A 16,952-nucleotide genomic window follows, 5' to 3' on the forward strand; every position below is an offset into this window, starting at 1 on the left:
TTAATAATCGTTTCTCCAATATTCAAGTTCTTGTGGCTTGTCTACACTCACATCTTCTCCCCTACACCTCTCTGTCTCTCTTTCGCGGCTTCCCCGTCTTCCTCTCGTTCGCTTTCCCCGCATTTTCTCCATTGCCAAGCCGTCTCCATCCTCATCTCCGGCTTATCCTCTACCTCGAAATGCCAGTCTCTTCACAGTACCCCTCGGTCAATATCCCCAATATCGACCTGTGGACATTCCTTTTTGAGCGAAAAGATAGGGAATTTCCCGATGACAAGGGTGAGCCTATCGCACGTTCTCTTCCCTAGCATTTACTAAATCGCGGTAGTTATCTATACGGATGCGGACACCCGACGCTCCTATACTTTCAACGATGTTAAACAATCCGCTATCGCGTTCGGCCAGGGCCTGAAGTCTATCTTCGACTGGCGTAAAGGCGATGTCCTCGCTCTCTACACTCCCAACAGCATTGATACCCCGGCTGTCATGTACGGCACGCTCTGGGCTGGCGGGGTCGTTTCCCCATCCAATCCAGCATATACCGTTGAGGAACTCGCGTTTCAACTGAGAGACTCCGGTGCAAAGGCCGTTGCCACCCAATTGCCTGTTCTCTCCGTCGCGCGAGCCGCCGCGAAACAGGTCGGTATCCCTGACGACCGCATTATCCTGGTTGGCGACCAGCGAGACCCCGAGGCTAGGTTCAAACACTTCACTTCCATCCGCAACATCTCTGGAGCCACTCGCTTCCGTCGCTCAAAGATCAATCCAGAAAAGGATCTCTCGTTTCTTGTTTACAGCTCTGGTACCACCGGTGTTCCCAAAGGTGTCATGCTCAGCCATCGCAACATCGTCGCCAACAGTCTTCAGCTGGCCTCAGGTGATGGCGGCAATCTCAAATGGAATGGTGGCGCAGACGGCAAGGGCGATCGTGTGCTCGCCTTCCTTCCATTCTTCCATATTTACGGTATGTTCTCTACACTTGTCAGGCAGGCCCTAAACTAATAGTCACTAGGCCTGACATGTCTGGTGCACCAAACAATTTACCAGGGGTATGAGCTCTTTGTCATGGCCAAGTTCGATCTTGAGAAGTGGTGCCAGCATGTTCAGAACTACCGTATCACATTCAGTTACGTGGTTCCTCCGGTCGTTCTTCTGCTGGGCAAACACCCCGTTGTTGAGAAGTACGATCTTTCCAGCCTGCGCATGATGAATTCCGGTGCTGCCCCGCTCACCCAGGAACTGGTGGAAGCCGTCTACAAGCGCCTCCGCGTCGGTATTAAGCAGGGATACGGTCTGAGCGAAACTAGCCCTACCACCCACACACAGCCTTGGAGCGAATGGCGCGAAAGTGTCGGCTCAGTCGGCAAGCTCCTCCCCAACATGGAAGCCAAATACATGACCATGCCCGAGGACGGTTCAGAACCCGCCGAAGTGCCCACTGGTGAAGTCGGCGAGCTCTATCTCCGTGGGCCCAACGTCTTCCAAGGCTACCACAACAACCCAGCCGCGACAGCGGACTCCATATCCCCAGATGGGTGGTTTCGCACTGGCGATGTCGGCTACCAAGACCCCAAGGGCGACTTCTTTATTACCGACCGCGTTAAGGAACTCATCAAGTACAAAGGCTTCCAGGTTGCTCCTGCTGAGCTCGAGGGTATTCTTGTGGACAATGATTCGATTGATGATGTCGCCGTCATCGGCATCGAGAGTGCCGAGCATGGCACAGAGGTGCCTGTTGCTTTTGTAGTGCGAAGCGTGAAGAGCAAGGATGCCGGGGTTTCGGCGGCAGAAGAAGCAACCAATATTGCTAAATGGCTGGAGGGAAAGGTTGCGCACCATAAGCGTCTGCGTGGTGGTGTGCGCTTTGTTGATGAGATCCCGAAGAGTGTGTCGGGGAAGATTTTACGAAGATTGCTCAAGAAGAAAGCGCAGGATGAGACGGCTGCTCCGAAGGCGAAGCTGTAGTCATCATAGAGTAGATTTGTCTTGATGTGATACGATATATCCTGTCAGCGGTGCATGTATAGATTGGAATATGTATATTACCAGGTGCTAATCTTCCAGAAATATATATACATACATCATTATATTCATTTCACAACATTAGTTCATATAATTTGATTATATAGTCTTTCAGTTCAGATCATTTAACCATCCAATCCAAACCGCTTGACCATACCATCCACGTCCTCGCCCTCCACAACATCAACCTTGTCCCTTACAACCCTCTCAACCGCATCCGCAACCTCGTCCTCGCCACCCAGCAGATCAAACCAACCTTTGGCCCCATCCTTCGCCAAAAGCGCGTCCGCAACCCTGGCCACGTCCTCACGCGAGACCTTGCCCTCACTCTTCGTCTTGCCCAGGGTAACCTTCCCCGTTGCCGGCTCATCAGTCAAAAGCCCCGGCCTAAGACAAATCGCATCCAGCACGCCCATCTTCCCGCTCGCAGTTTTCCTTGTGCGCGCTGCCGCATGAGCAGTCAGGTACTCGTCGGCCTCAAGTTTCGCCTTCGCGTATGTGGGCAGGACGTTGTCGAATGTGTTGCGGCTGTGGCTCCAGTCTGCGTCGGTGAACCAGGAGGGCTTGTTGCGCCGGGATCCGATCCATGAGACGAGGAGGAATTTCCGCACGCGCGGGTGTAGGTATGATGCGTCGATGAAGGCTTTGGCTGCGACTTCGTCGACGGCGATGGTGCGTTCGGGGCCGCCTTTGCCGCCGGCGCCTGTACATACATATATGTATTAGCATTCGCCATTCTCATCCTTGTTTCCTTTCCCTCTGGTATTTGGGGCGGACGCACCGGCGGACCAAACGACGTAATCCGGATCAACCTGGCTGATGATCTTTGCGGCGTCGGCGGACGTTTTTATATCGTCGAGGCTGGAGACAAGGACGTTGAGCTTTCCGCGGGCCTTGGAGGGGTCTGCGAGCGCGAGGATCTCGGACTCGTGGGCTGGGTTGCGGATCACGCTGGTGACGTTCCAGGAGCGGGCGAGGAGGAGGGGGGTTAGATGGAGGGCGACCTTGCCGTGGCCGCCGAGGAGGAGGACGTTTAGGTTGGACATGTTTGTCTTGGATGTTAGTTTGGTTGAGATGTTGAGGTTGTGATTGTCTCTGGTTTGGTTAGTTGTACAAGTCAGTTCTGGTTATGTGCGAGATTGATTTCAAGTTCTTGAAGCAGTTCTTGCGTGATGCGGGGAGTGCTCTGCGATTAATAATCTAAGACAACAACGTCATCGAGGAGAGTTCAGTCTGGGGGCCGGGGACCGGGCAGGGGATGTTTTCGTTTTGCCATTCCCGGAATCGATGAATGCAAGTCACTCAAGGCCATATGCAAGTGCAACAGCCGCAAGGGCTTCGATATTTCTTTTCAGACGGAGGTCCGAGTTGGAGTTCATTATTCTGATGTTGAGCATTGGGCTTGCCCTGTCCGTTTGCTGCCCGAAGCCCCAGAACGACAGCCCAGACTCCAGAACGCAAGAGGAAACTCCGAGCCGATGACGTTGGGAAGTTCCACCCGAGATAATCCAAAGACCAACAGTTCTTTGGCCTTCTAGCGCTGCTTTAGAAGAATCTGACGCCGTCGTCGATTCAACGGTGACTCGGTGAGGAGCCTGGGAGCACACTGGACAGCCCCAACAAGGCGCAGTTGGTTGGCTGCAGGCAGCTGAAAGCCTGAAACACCGGTGGTCTGCGAGTGCGCATCACCCACTGGTGGCCCTGGAGGGGGGAACGGCTTTTGGGGCCCTGGCCGATGAAATTGAAGGGGGATGCTCGCTGCTCCGCCCTCGAGATCTGATTCAGATCGAGCTCTGCGTTTTTATTGCAGGAGCTGGCTTGGTTTAGGAGCTCAGACGAAAAGTGAAGAACGACGGATCTGAGGCTTCTGAGCTTGTGATCTTGATACCTAATTCACCCTCAATTGCCCCCTCCTCATTATTTGATACAATTAGCTGACTACTTCGGAGCCTAGCTAGGGCTCTGCCTCTGCCACTCCGACGAATCCATCGCACAGCGCTACTCCTCGCTATCCGCCAAGGAGGAATACTATTGAACGGACAAGCCGGAGTTGGAGCGACAAGCCTTCCCCGAAGAGGCCTAGCCAGGGGCAGGCAGGTGCCTGTGACAAAGTTCTGGTATTACGCTGCTGTAATACCCACATTATTACGCCACGCGCGCGAGTCAACTCTGGTCGCCGTGGTCGGCACCGCGGCAGTGTCTCCAACCCAACGGCTGTCAAAAAATACCGGTCTTAGAAATCAAAACCTTCTGGATCCAGTGCCTATATCCTGGTTAATATTAATATAAGATTAAGCTCGGACAGCGAAGCCGCGGGGCAGCACGGTTGAAAATTCTGATCTTGATCTCCCCCGAAAAACCTGCGAGATGCAGGAGAGCGCCGGTCGCCATGAGCATGCAGTGACAGAAGCAGTGCACATGCCACATTGCACGGCGCTATGCCGCCAATTCGGGTTCTGCAGTCTCCTGCTAGACTGCGGTACCACAAGGTGATTGCTCAGTTCTAAAGATTGGGGTCAAGGGAGATCCTCCGCAGATGCGACGAATAGCCGCGTAGAATTGTTGGTGAAACATCCGACAGGAGGGGGCAAGTCTTAGGAAGACAGGTCGCATACGGCTCAGCTGATGCATTCTTGCCATAGTGTGAGGACTATCGAATCCGAATTACTCGACAGAAATGCAGGAGTCCGGGCTATCGAGGCTGGTCTGTCCCTTGTCACGGAAACAAGAAAGATGTACGAAAAGCGGTTGATGTCTTGATGAGATCATGGGCTCTTCCAAGTTATCCCGAGATTCAACCTGTTCATCGTTGTTCCTTCGGCTCCGGGGCTTTGGAGACTTTGATGCTGGCTGGAGTTTAGAGGAAAGCCTTCCCGGCATTCTTGAGGGGCTGATTGGGCGACAAGGGTGGGGCTGTACCTTACAGTAACGCAGCATGTCCCATGGCTCCGTACACCTTTATTTCACGGATGGAGTCATACAGAGTAGACACAGCCAGTTAACCGCGGTTTAGACAATGCGAGATAGCCGCAACCTACGCATAATGCAAGAGAGTAGGAACTATAGGGACTATAGGGATAATTATACAGGATCAGCAGAGACCAGACATCCACTGCTTGAGAGATTCAGCCATTGTTTGAGCTACCAGTGCACCCGGTGTGTGGACTGTGTACTGTGCGCGGAGTAAGTAAATGAGTGTTGATCGAACCAAAAAACTGGCTGGAGCTGACAAGAGTCTGGCCAGACTTTACTGATTCTTCGAGTAATAATCACAATTAATTAAATTATTTGATTATTTCCTCAGATTCTCGAACTGCACTCCCCGACTGGGATAAAAAATTAAATCGTCGATCGAGATCCCTCCTCTCCTTGTCCTCGCTTTCTCTGACTCTTGTCTGTCTCTAAGTGTCTCTCTCTTTCTTTCCTCCCAGTCACTCTTTCTCCAATCTCTTGCTCTCTCTACTCAATTACTCGACTTGTCTCTCCTTTCGGACCTGCCTCAGTCTAGGTCCCAGTCCATTCCTTAGAACTCTATACTGGCATACTCTATCGTTGCCTCCGCAGCAGCCACATTCCTCCCGCCAACCCCCTCATCGATCCGTCCACCTCGAGCCGATTGACCAGTTTATCAACCGATTAATCCTCCAGCTCAACATCAGCCATTGTTTGCGACACCTCTCACCCGCGGTACTTTTGTCGTCCTACACGTCGCATCCACTGCACGACAGATCGGCCACGGACCGGTTCCGGAATCTGCCCCAGGGGTATCTGATGCTCACATTCGCTATATACTACTGAGCTCTCCTTTTCTGTCCTCTGTCGTTATCTACTGAAGGCTTTGCCTTTCTCTCTTTCGCTTTCGCTCAGTAGGTCACCCTCATGTCGCCTCAACCCCACAGTATCGCCTGAGCGATTGGTTCTAACTCGTAAGACTGGCTTGAGCGACATTTTTACTCCGCGCGATAATTGTCCCTGGTGGAATAATCGCCATCATGAACCGGTTCCGCAAATCGAAGAAGGAGCCCAAGAGGGAAAAGGTGAAGGACGAGGTTGTGGTTACCGAAACCAGTGTGCCCCCTACTACATTCGGCGCGATCCTGAAGAAAAACAAAAAAGAACCCGAGCCGAAGCCCGAACTTGACCTCGATCTCTCAAGCGCATTGCCGTCTACCGATGATTTCCGAACTAGTCTGCTCATGCCGAAGCTGTCAGCACGATTTAGTATGCTCAGAGAACAGGACGATCCCGAGTCGCTTATCGGAAAGGCTAGCGACGACAGCGTTTTATTTCCTAGGCGCGCCTCAAGGTTGAATCTCTTCGGTCATAACCCCGGCCTGCTTGCCGACATCGACGAAGTCTCTTCTGCTGGTCGGCCGTCCTTCAACCTCGAGCGAGGCTCATATGCGTCGGGGAGCGATGGGTATAATGGGGACGATGATTCGCACCAAGGTAGCATTATGAGTAGGGCCCGCCGTACAGAGGGAAACAACCTGTTCGGGGGACGGCAAAAGGTCTATAAAATCGCATCTTCAGGGTCTGGTCGCGGCGGTCGGGCAGTCTACGAACATGATGTCGACAATTCGCACTTTCGACGGAAACCCAGTGTAAGGGAACAAGATGGGGAGGAGTACACCGTCTACTCTCCGCAGGAATCCGAAGATGCGCTGTCCAGAGTGTCTTCTCACAACCGAACTACATACTCTTCGACAGCTTCAGGGCCAATGGGCAATGCCCGCATATCAACCGCCGCAACTTCTGTGGACGAGCAGTCATTGGTGACGTCTCCTGCCCAGACACACAATAGTAACTCGGACTCTGTTATACTGAAGCCGATGCGCCCCGGATCGGCTGCTGAGCGAGGATCTGTTCGAACTCGCCGTCTGTATGGTCAGGCTTTGGAGCAATCGGTTCACAGCCAGCAAGCATCTGCCCTACATCGACTAGAGAGCTTGAGCCGCCAGCGCGCAGGCACTCCAGAAATGCCTTCTCTCAACCGAAACTACTCCCGAAGTGCAGCAAACCTGCGCAATGGACTGCAGAGACTGACCACTGCCGAGCCGTCGCCAGCTGCATCTCGACCTACAAGCCCTCCATCATCCGCTACCTCACCTTCACGACCACCGATTGAGTCTGAACTCAAACCTCCCAGTTTCGGACAGCCTCCACTGAGCCCTCCAGTCAGCGAAAATGAAGAGGTAACTCTCATGGCTGCTTTGCAACCAGAAGATCGTGGGAAGGCAACAGCCATGGGCATGTTCAATAAGCCCCGAACTGCCTACGACGAGAGCCAGTTCTCCCACCGCCAGGTTCAAATGTTCCAGGGTAGAAACACGCCGCCGCCTCTACGGCAACAACCCCAAGTACCTGTTCCTCAAGACCCCCAGGCGCGCCAACGGGGTTTTTCAAACGCTAGTCGCCAGTCGCGGTCGAACTCCGCTGGGTCCTCTCACTACAGTGAGGCTCATCGCCCCGGCAGCCGGTCCACCGGTAAGAGTGTATATGCGTCTCCTGCCAGACCAGGACAGGTTGCTACTTTCTTTGACAACTCAAGCCCGAGCGAGACGGAGGACGAAGGATATGGGCTAGTTTCGCGCGACGACTACTCCATTCATAGCAACCACCCAGCCTTCCGCTCTCAGACTCCATCAAGACCAACAACGCCAACTAACGATGAAAGCCATATAACTCTCCCTGAAGTGCGATACTCGGACCTGGGCGACTTAAAGCCTATTGCAGAGCACCGAGAAAGCCTTTCCGAACTGGCCAACACCCCTGGGAGCCCCGAGAAGCCTGATTCTCCAACAATACCCGCGGGACTTGGCCTCAGTGGTCTTGTGCGTACCCATCTTCGGCAAGATAGTGACAAATCTTCCATCTTGCCTCCTCCATCGCCTCGCTTCCCTCCAGTCATCGAATCTCCGGCTCCCCGGGAACTTCCCATGGAGCAGCCTAAGTTTGAGTTCCCGACTCGACCTCCGACGACTGCGCCGCCCCCTGTTCCAGTAGTTCCAGATCCAATTCCAGATTGGCGAGACGAACTGGGTATCAGCCGACACCAGCGCCAGGGAAGCACGGAGACGCAGAGAGAACGAGAAGAATTCGCCCAAGAACTGGCGGAGAGGCGAAGACGCGTGCAGGAGAAGCTTCGCGATTTTGCCGATGAAAGCCGTGCAGCAAGCCCTGTCTCCGGCCGCCAGACGCCAGATCTTGGTCAGCCCAAACCTGGAAACGCCTTTGCTCTTCTGAAGAACAAGCCCGGCAAGCACCATCTCTTTAGCCGGGGCGAGCCTCGTGGGGCAAAAGGCCTTGCGTTTGGAAATGCATCCACACCGGCCTTGGTCTCGGATGACCCTTGGGGAGAGGAGGACAGGGCTCCCTTCCCCCATATGGGCAGGCACGGCAACTCCAGCTCTCCTCATGTAGGAGAACGGTCCATGCGTTCCAGAATTGCAAGTTTCGGCCGCCACAGCCAAGAAGAATCTCGCGACTCGAGCCGTAGCCGTGGCGCGTCTCCTCACTCAAGCTTCCGGTCTCGTAGAGAACGTTCAAGCTCGAACGCATCCAGCCGTTCGAAGAGCCGCTCTCGTCGCGACCGAGACAATCTCACCCCCTTGGAGGAAGATGAGATTAGTTCTGACAACAGCTTCACCCAAGGACGTCGCCGTGTCACCTCTGTTACTTCATCAGCTCGTCCCTCTTTGGAGAACTACGACCGCCTAGCGTATGAAAGGGCACCATCTGCTGCATCAGGAGCATACTTCCAAGAAAGCCGGTCCGCAACCCCGATTGACCGACCGTTTGCTGCTCCTATAGGCAACTCACCTATCATTGGAGCTCCGCGCCCCTCGCCCGCCGCACCACCCTTCTCGGCCAACGCAACACCTCCTTTGTACGATGCGAACAGCGACTCTCCAGCCGCATCCACAACCACTCTTCCTCAAATCCTCCCCCAGCGCGCTGCAGGTCACAACGGCCTTCAGAAGCGCCCCATTGACAAATCGAAAATCTCCGAACCCACCTTCATCTCTTGCACCTCCAACGTCCCCACCGTCGGTCTTCCTCCCGGCGCAAGCCTGAGCAACGGCATGGAAACCCCTCCTCTCCCTCCAATGAACCCACGCCGCCGCCGCCAAACAACCACGCAAACTATTCTCGGCGCGTTCAAGTCGCAGCCTGAGTACGAGCCTTACGAGGGCCGAGAACGCAGCACCTTTGATGATAATGAAGGCCAGAAGCGCTCGCGGTCCCGCTCGAGGCCGCGCAACCGCTTGCGCAAGGTCTCTAGCGAGCAGGGTGAATTGAACGCTGCTGCTGCTGCTATGGCTCGACAGAGTATGGCGCCTAGCGCGATCACATCGCCGTCTCCTACACCTTACCAGCCTCGCATCCCTATGGATGGCGGCATGTTCTGATTAACTTATGTCAATCCTTGACAATTTCCTTTATTCTTGTTTACTTGATGTGTATGTATGTACTAAGATACCTGAACTGTTAGTCTGATGAGAGATACCATTGTGTTTTAGCGGTGGGCTTTCGTGTTAGTTATATGATAATATATTATTTTCTATCATTCATTGCATTGCATTAGACCTTGTAATGTCTATATGATTTTACCGACGAGAGCCATCCGTACTCTGGTCTTCTATCTTCCTGCCTCTGCCGGCCATGGATTGATTACCCAAACCCACAGCGATGCCTTCTCCCCCCAGCACCATACGAGACTAATCCTTGATTCCCAGTTGCTTTGCGCTGGTCTCTGTTATGTACCTGGTTCTCGCACAGGACAAGGAGCGGAATTGTGAGCGGAGCGGCCTTCCCCAAGTTGGACATCGGCTAATCGAAAGCCTTGAATTAAGTGTAAAAGGGACTGAAGCTGATTTGTGCCAGAGGGTATAAGTTTGCTTGAGTGTTTGGGGCGTGGAAAAGCCGCTGGTTTTGTTGGCGAGCAAAGAAGGATTAGGTCGCGATGAGCAAGGCCAATGAGCAAGGATAATGGACGGGGCGTTCGCAAAATACAAGTTTGCAAACGGGACTATCCTGGACTTCAGAAGATATGGGATCTGGAAAGTCTCATAGTCCTCCGGATTCAGTAGAACATTGAAATAAGGAAAGGAGACTCGGCCGGCTGCCTGGGAGTCCGCTGCGCTGGGAAAAAGACTGTCCGAGATTGTGGCTGCGGCCACCTGGTTGCATCTCCTTTTAGGGCTATGGGATAGAGAGATCGATTCTGTTTTCTTTTGCAGTTCAAAGAAAATGAAGAAGTCCAACTTCTCCTTCAAAGCAAGATGTTTTCCTGTGAATAGGGGTGAGACCAAGTCACGTGGAAGAGAAGCCCTATACAAAGATTCTGAAAGGCGTCATGTTTTGTCTGCTGCACATAACATTCCCAATACAGGCCTGGGAGTACCTAGCAGGACTAAGATATATGTGACTGAGCAAACCAGCTTGTTTTCCATGCATCTAGTACAAACATCCTGAGCCACACAGGGCCAGGCAGCAAAGAACTGGAGCCACAACAACATGAAGGCTTTCATCGCCGGGGCGATGTAAGTGAGACATAATGTGAAAGAGAAAAGTCTGCCCTCTCCTCTCTTCCCCCCATATCCTCTTCTTCAACACCACCCCTCCATCCACCTTCATATCCATCCACACATTCCAACCACAATCATTCAGAACAACCATTCCAACCATCCAGACCCAATGAGCCCACCCAAAGACAAGAAAGCATGGTAAGACGCAACACATACTGCACCTCCGATCTCCCTGCTGCCGTCCGCGATCTCGACGCCTACTTTGGCATCGGCCGCCCCCATCCTAGCCTCCCTGAGCCATCTGATTCTCCGATAACTTGGACCCCACCGCTAAGGCGTGCTTGTAGCGTCGGAAAGATGACCTCGTCGGAGTTCGGTCCTGAGCTGAACGATATTATGGAGGATCTCGTGTTGCCGCAGGTGGACGGGACCAGCGCGGCACGCAAAGCGAAGAAGAAGAAGAAGAGCTCAGCGAAGAAGAAGAAGGAGAAGGAAAAGGAGAAGAAGAAGAGCGCTGCAAATGTGGATAGCAATAGTCAGAACGGAGATGGTGTGCAAGTGCAGGTGGAAGAGCAGAAGAGTGTTACTGGATATGGAGGTGAAGGCTCAGCTGCGGGAGAACGAGAAGCTTCGCGTCTTCAGCCGTCGGAAGGGCCTGGGATGTCTCGAGTGGGAGGCGTGTTGATTGTCCATGGAGACCGCGGTGTTAAGGCGCCTGAGCCTGAGCCAGAGCCAGAGCCGGAAATTGCTCATGAGCTGGAAATGGAGGCGCCTCGGGAACAGCAGGAGCAGGAGCAGGACGAGCACGATCACCACCAGCAGGACAACCTCGTCTGCCACGTCCACTACCGTCCTCTGTGCCAGTTCAATCCGGTCTGCTGTGTCCACAAGGCTGACATTGGCTGCCGCTGTCCTCCTCGGTGGTCGTGCTGCTGCGTTCACCACGCTGGCGATTGCTGCTACTGTCAAGGCGTGTCGGTTGCCGCGGAGGAGCCTGCGGTTGAAGAGCAAGTTATTGAGGAAGTCGAAGGGTCGAAAACTGTCTCAGTCGCGTCTCGCTCTCCCCCCGCCACTCCTCCCGACTCCGACCTCGAACCTGATCCTCTTCCTGAATCTCTTCCTGAATCTCTTCCTGAAGCTCAACCTGAAGCTCAACCTGAAGCTCAACCTGAAGCTCAACCTGAASCTCAACCTGAAGCTCAACCTGAAGCTSAACCTGAAGCTCAACCTGAACCTGAACCTGAAGCTCAACCTGAAGCTCAACCTGAACCTGAACCTGAACCTGAACCTGAACCTGAACCTGAAGCTCAACCTCAACCTGAACACAACACAACCACCGTCCCTGCCTCAGCAGCTACCCCCACAAACTCCTCTGGCGTCAAACTCGTGGTTACTCCTCCCTCTCCTATTGCTGATAAGATCACCGATCCTGTCCAGAAAATGCGAGGTGCCGAAGACGAACAGACTCTCGCCCAGCAGGCTGCTGTCGAGCTGTCTACCGAGCTGATCTCCATGATGGAGTGCGGCCACATGAGCGACATAAAAGTCACCCTGCACTCAGCCTACGACGAGTTCTGGAAAGTCACGATGACCGCTCATAAGTGTGTGTTGGCGCGCAGTCCCCTCGTCACCAACATCCTGAAGAACGATCCCAACTGCGTCGAGATCCACGTCTATGCTGGCGAGCAATTCCAAATACTGAAGGGGTGGGAACAGGCCGTGCATTATCTCTACGGTAGGGATCTGCTTACCCTGGATACGCTCAAGCCGATTACCCTTGGAGGATTAGGCTATGATCCTTTCCCCAGTTACGATCCCGACTACCCGTTCTCGCTCAAGCAGGCGATGGTCGACATGGCGCTTGCATATGCCGTTTCGGGAGCATTCTTCTACATTACCAGGGTTACGGACAGAGGATTCCGTCTTGCTCTTGATTTGTTGAGCTGGGAGACTCTTGAGCAGCTTCTCGTCTTTGGGCTTCGCACCGATCGGTTCTGTGTTACTCTTCCTCACCTCCCTTGGCATCAGAAGTCTGAATCTGCGTCCGACAACAACGCACAAGGCGATGATGCCGAAGCGATTGAGAGCAGAGCTGCTGATGCAGGATCTAAGAGCACCAGTCCTCAGTCGAGTAACACCGCCAACCAGGACTCTGAGAAAAACGGAGTTCCTGCACCACCCTACCCAGTCGGTCTCATCCAAGCAGACTGGTCACGTCGCATTATCGCGACTGCACTGAGCTTCCTTGCCGACAACATCAAGTCGGACTTCAAGCTCTACAGCACCGCGCAGTCAAAGCTTCTTCCTGACCGTGTCCCAGATTTCTTGAGGACTACTCCCAAAACACCCGCGTCTGCCACACCAACTACACCCGTCAAAGAGAAAGACAGCCAGAATGTCCCTGTTACCGCAACCAGCCCCGTTACAACTCCTCCTTCTGCGCCGGAAACCAATGATCCACGCCTTGCAAGTATGCAGTTCGGCTCCCTGCCCAGCCTTAATCAGCGGAACAGGGAAGAGATGGAGAAAAAGGCGCGGGAGCAGTCTGCGGCTAGACACACACCCGATACACCCACTCCCCGGGGCAGAACATCTACGACCCCTACTGCTGGTGGTATCGGCGAAGATATCCTTGTCCCGTCCGCTGTCCTCCTCGCCCTTCCCTTCCACGAACTCAAGTTCACTTTCGACATGATGTCGGGCCGCGGCTTGATGACCCAGACCCTTGCGAAGGCGATTGTTGAAGAGCGTGAGGCGCGCCGTGTTCAGGCTTTGAAGAACTATGCTGCCCACTTGCTTGCGTCGAACTCAAAGCGGAAGGGTGACACTGTTACTGTCTTCACTGGTGTTGCTCATCCCGGCCAAGGGGCCGCTGCCGGTGCCGTGACCCTAACCAACACCACTGCCACTACTACTGCCACTGCGAAGCAAGGTAGACCCAAGGGCAAAGCGCGCAAGGCGGCCAAGCAAGCGAAAGAAGCCGGCAACGTAAACGGCAACGCAAAGGAAACCGAAACCGAGACTGCGACTGCAATTGTTGTGCATCTGCCCGATGACCTTAAAGAGCTGTGCTACCGCGAGTCCTATACTAGCAAGTTTGTTGGCGGCGGCGGTGATTGGGCTGATGATGAGGGCGACACCTTGGAGGTTGAAATTGCGCTTGAGAGAGAGTGGGCTGGGTTTGAGTATTAGTTCATCTGCCCTGGACGTTTTGACTGCCGTCGAGTGATCGACTTGGATGTTGACATCTTATTCTCTGACTGACAACTCTGATGATTAAGTCCCTTGGTTTGGTGGAGGATTTCCTGACAGATGTTATGAAGCAAGCACTGATTTGGATGAGACGGCATGTTCACACCCTATGTACAGAGTATCTCTTACTTGTCTTTTCATCTCCTCTCCGCGTTACGTTTTGTTTCTGAAATGTTTCTAAATGTACTAATTGAAGAAGGCCATAATAATCATAGGTCGTTTCCTTGTTTGATTCTTTTATGTACACTCTATCCAAGCCCATCCCGTGGGTATCAGTATCTACAGCCTCGACCCATGGAGTCACGACTTGTCGGGGAACCCAAAATCCACTCCAAACGGCGGGTAGACGTAGCGCTGGAACGCATTCTTCGCGGCCAACTCAGCTGAGTACTTGCCAATCAGCTCAACGTCCTCGGGCTCCAGTTTCACCAGCTTCCTGTTCTCTTCGATGCGCGAGGGCGTCACGGACTTGGCGAGGACGGAGGAACCACGGGCCACTGCAGACAAATATTAGCATCATTCCACACTCACACCGAAAGCAACAAAATAAGATAAAGAGAGAGAAAGACGTACAGTGCCAGCTCAACAAAACCGTCGCAGGCGTAACGCCCCTCCTCTCCGCAACACTGACGATAGCCTCCTCCTTAAACAGCGGACTCCCCGTGCTGCCCAGCGGACTATACGCCGTAACCAGGATACCCCTCTCCTTACACAGATCCACAATCTCCTGCTGCGGCAGCGCAGGGTGGTTCTCGATCTGGTTAACGGCCGGAACAATCTTCACCTGCGGCAGCAGCTCCTCCAGATACCGCTTCGAGTAGTTCGACACCCCGATGGCCTTGACCTTCTCGGGATTCTTTGCAATGAGCTCCTCCATGCCCTTCCACGTCGTAACGTGGCTGTGGCTGCGCACCAGATCGCGGCTCCCATCCGGCAGCTTGGGGAAGAGCTCGTGGTTGCCGTCGGGGTTCATGGCCAGCGGCCAGTGCACCAGATACAGGTCCACGTAGTCGAGGCCGAGTTTTTGGAGCGACAGGTTCAGCGCTGTCTCGATGCGGCTGTGGTACGTGCACCAGAGTTTTGTGGTCACGAAGATCTGCGAGCGCTGCACGAGGCCCTCGGATAGTGCGCGGTTGATGCCCTCGCCCACTTCGGCTTCGTTGCCGTAGCATTGCGCGGCGTCGATGTGGCGGTACCCGGATTTGAGGGCGTGGTAGACGGCTGCGCTGACTTCGCCGGGGGCGGATTGCCATGTTCCTTGGTCCTTGTTGGTTGGGGTTCTCTAAGTGGGTGTTGGGGTAGGGGACGTACCGAGACCGAGCGCGGGGATGTCGGCGCCGGTGTTGAGCTTGTAGGTGGTGTCTGCGAGGGACATTTTGGAGGTCTTGGAGGCGGTTGCTAGGATGAGAGAGGGAAATTGGAAGAAAGGGAGAGAGAGAAAAAGAGAAGGTTGGCGAGACACGCGGAGTGATATACCCCGGGCCCGCAGGACTGATGGATGAGGGGGAGGGGCATGGCATCGGGGCGAATTGCCCCGGGGACAGCTGAAGTAATTCCATCAACCGGAGGAGTTCCGATTCCTGGTGTCGTCCCTAATTAGCTGCCAATCAGATTGCCAGTAAAAGAGCCGTATGGGGAAGACTGGGGAAGAGGGCCATGACGCAGGTCGGAAACTGGATTCCATGACTTCTGCGGATTCCAGAATCCGCGACAGCCTCAGCTTGCCCTACTTCGGAAACCACTTCAAGAGATCGCCACAATGCCCTTCTTATATACCTGTTTGGCTCTATCCGAGCCTGCTCATCATCAACCAAACATCTCTCTCACTTTACTAAACCAAATCCCAAGAAAAACCCCGCAAAGATGAGCCCCCACGCCAACGCCAACGGCGCCGCCCTCGAAGAGACCTCCGACGCAATCGACACCGTCAACGTCCTAAAGCAAACCCTCAAGTCCCAATCCGAGATCCAAGCCGCCGAAAAGGGCCTTTACGAAGAGTCCGAGTTCGACAAGGAAAAAGACAAGACCCAGTTCCGCCAGTACGAGGATGCCTGCGACCGCGTCAAGAACTTCTACAAGGAGCAGCACACCAAGCAGACCGTCGCCTACAACCTCAAGGCCCGCAACGACTTCCACTCCAAGACCCGCGCCGTGATGTCCATCTGGGACGCCATGGAGAAACTAAACACCCTCATCGACGAAAGCGACCCAGACACCTCCCTCAGCCAGATCGAGCACCTCCTGCAAAGCGCCGAGGCGATCCGCCGCGATGGCAAGCCCCGCTGGATGCAGCTGACCGGCCTGATCCACGACCTGGGCAAGCTCCTCTTCTTCTACGATGCCCGCGGGCAATGGGACGTCGTGGGCGATACATTCCCCGTCGGCTGCGCGTTCGACGAGCGCATCATCTACGGGGCCGAGTCGTTCACGGACAACGAGGACTTCAACCACCCGATCTACTCTACGGAAAACGGGATCTACAGTCCCGGCTGTGGGCTTGACAACGTGATGCTCTCGTGGGGCCACGATGAGTACCTGTACCATGTTGTCAAGGATCAGAGCACGCTGCCTGCCGAGGCGCTGGCCATGATCCGCTACCACTCTTTCTACCCCTGGCACAATGCGGGTGCGTACCGGCACCTGATGAACGAGAAGGACGAGGCGATGCTCAAGGCTGTGAAGGCGTTTAACCCGTACGATCTTTACAGTAAGAGTGATGATGTGCCGAGTGTGGAGGAGCTGAAGCCGTACTATCTCGAGCTGATTGATGAGTTTTTCCCCAATAGGGAGATCAAGTGGTAGACTCTGATTTTATCTGCCTCTTAAGGAAGTTGGATTGTGTTTTGATATGGTTCTGGTAATGTTACGAGTTACGATTAGCTATATATCTGATTTGAGTGTTATTTCCTTGGACTCTAGTGATATAAGAGCCGTACTAGGTTTGGATCCTTTGGGCCTGGTATTTCAAACCTTTTCATGGGCCCTTTGCATACCCACCTGTAGTCTCTACTATACTCCAGTATCATTGGAGTTTCCCACTCTCTATACTGCATCCGCAGATACGTGGGCCTTCCCCATGCGGAGTACTCCAAGCCAACTACTGGGCAACCTAAGGGGCTTAAACAGGCCATCCGATACTCTGGCTGC

General features: G+C 54.0%; 5 protein-coding genes across 5 annotated transcripts; 3 read left to right on the forward strand and 2 right to left on the reverse strand.

Moving 5' to 3' along the window:
- Nucleotides 1-179: 179 nt before the first annotated feature.
- On the forward strand, nt 180-1,965 carry DSM5745_02462 (acyl--CoA ligase; the record flags this gene model as incomplete). The annotated part of the gene is made up of 3 exons (XM_026744478.1): nt 180-279; nt 329-964; nt 1,013-1,965. 3 exons carry the CDS (start codon nt 180-182, stop codon nt 1,963-1,965), a joined length of 1,689 nt encoding a protein of 562 aa, XP_026607641.1.
- A 182-nt stretch (nt 1,966-2,147) lies between these two features.
- DSM5745_02463 (uncharacterized protein) lies at nt 2,148-3,068 on the reverse strand (the record flags this gene model as incomplete). The annotated part of the gene is made up of 2 exons (XM_026744479.1): nt 2,148-2,725; nt 2,804-3,068. The coding sequence occupies 2 exons, from the start codon at nt 3,066-3,068 to the stop codon at nt 2,148-2,150; spliced, it is 843 nt and encodes a 280-aa protein (XP_026607642.1).
- A 2,946-nt stretch (nt 3,069-6,014) lies between these two features.
- DSM5745_02464 (uncharacterized protein) lies at nt 6,015-9,434 on the forward strand (the record flags this gene model as incomplete). Its single annotated transcript, XM_026744480.1, has 1 exon — nt 6,015-9,434. The coding sequence occupies one exon, from the start codon at nt 6,015-6,017 to the stop codon at nt 9,432-9,434; it is 3,420 nt and encodes a 1,139-aa protein (XP_026607643.1).
- A 4,671-nt stretch (nt 9,435-14,105) lies between these two features.
- On the reverse strand, nt 14,106-15,180 carry DSM5745_02465 (putative glycerol dehydrogenase; the record flags this gene model as incomplete). Its single annotated transcript, XM_026744481.1, has 3 exons — nt 14,106-14,302; nt 14,379-15,062; nt 15,117-15,180. The coding sequence occupies 3 exons, from the start codon at nt 15,178-15,180 to the stop codon at nt 14,106-14,108; spliced, it is 945 nt and encodes a 314-aa protein (XP_026607644.1).
- A 488-nt stretch (nt 15,181-15,668) lies between these two features.
- Nucleotides 15,669-16,607, forward strand: DSM5745_02466 (inositol oxygenase; the record flags this gene model as incomplete). Its single annotated transcript, XM_026744482.1, has 1 exon — nt 15,669-16,607. One exon carries the CDS (start codon nt 15,669-15,671, stop codon nt 16,605-16,607), a length of 939 nt encoding a protein of 312 aa, XP_026607645.1.
- Nucleotides 16,608-16,952: the final 345 nt, after the last annotated feature.

Source organism: Aspergillus mulundensis (genome assembly GCF_003369625.1).
Source record: "Aspergillus mulundensis strain DSM 5745 chromosome Unknown scaffold_1, whole genome shotgun sequence".
NCBI classification, from domain to species: Eukaryota; Fungi; Ascomycota; class Eurotiomycetes; order Eurotiales; family Aspergillaceae; genus Aspergillus; species Aspergillus mulundensis.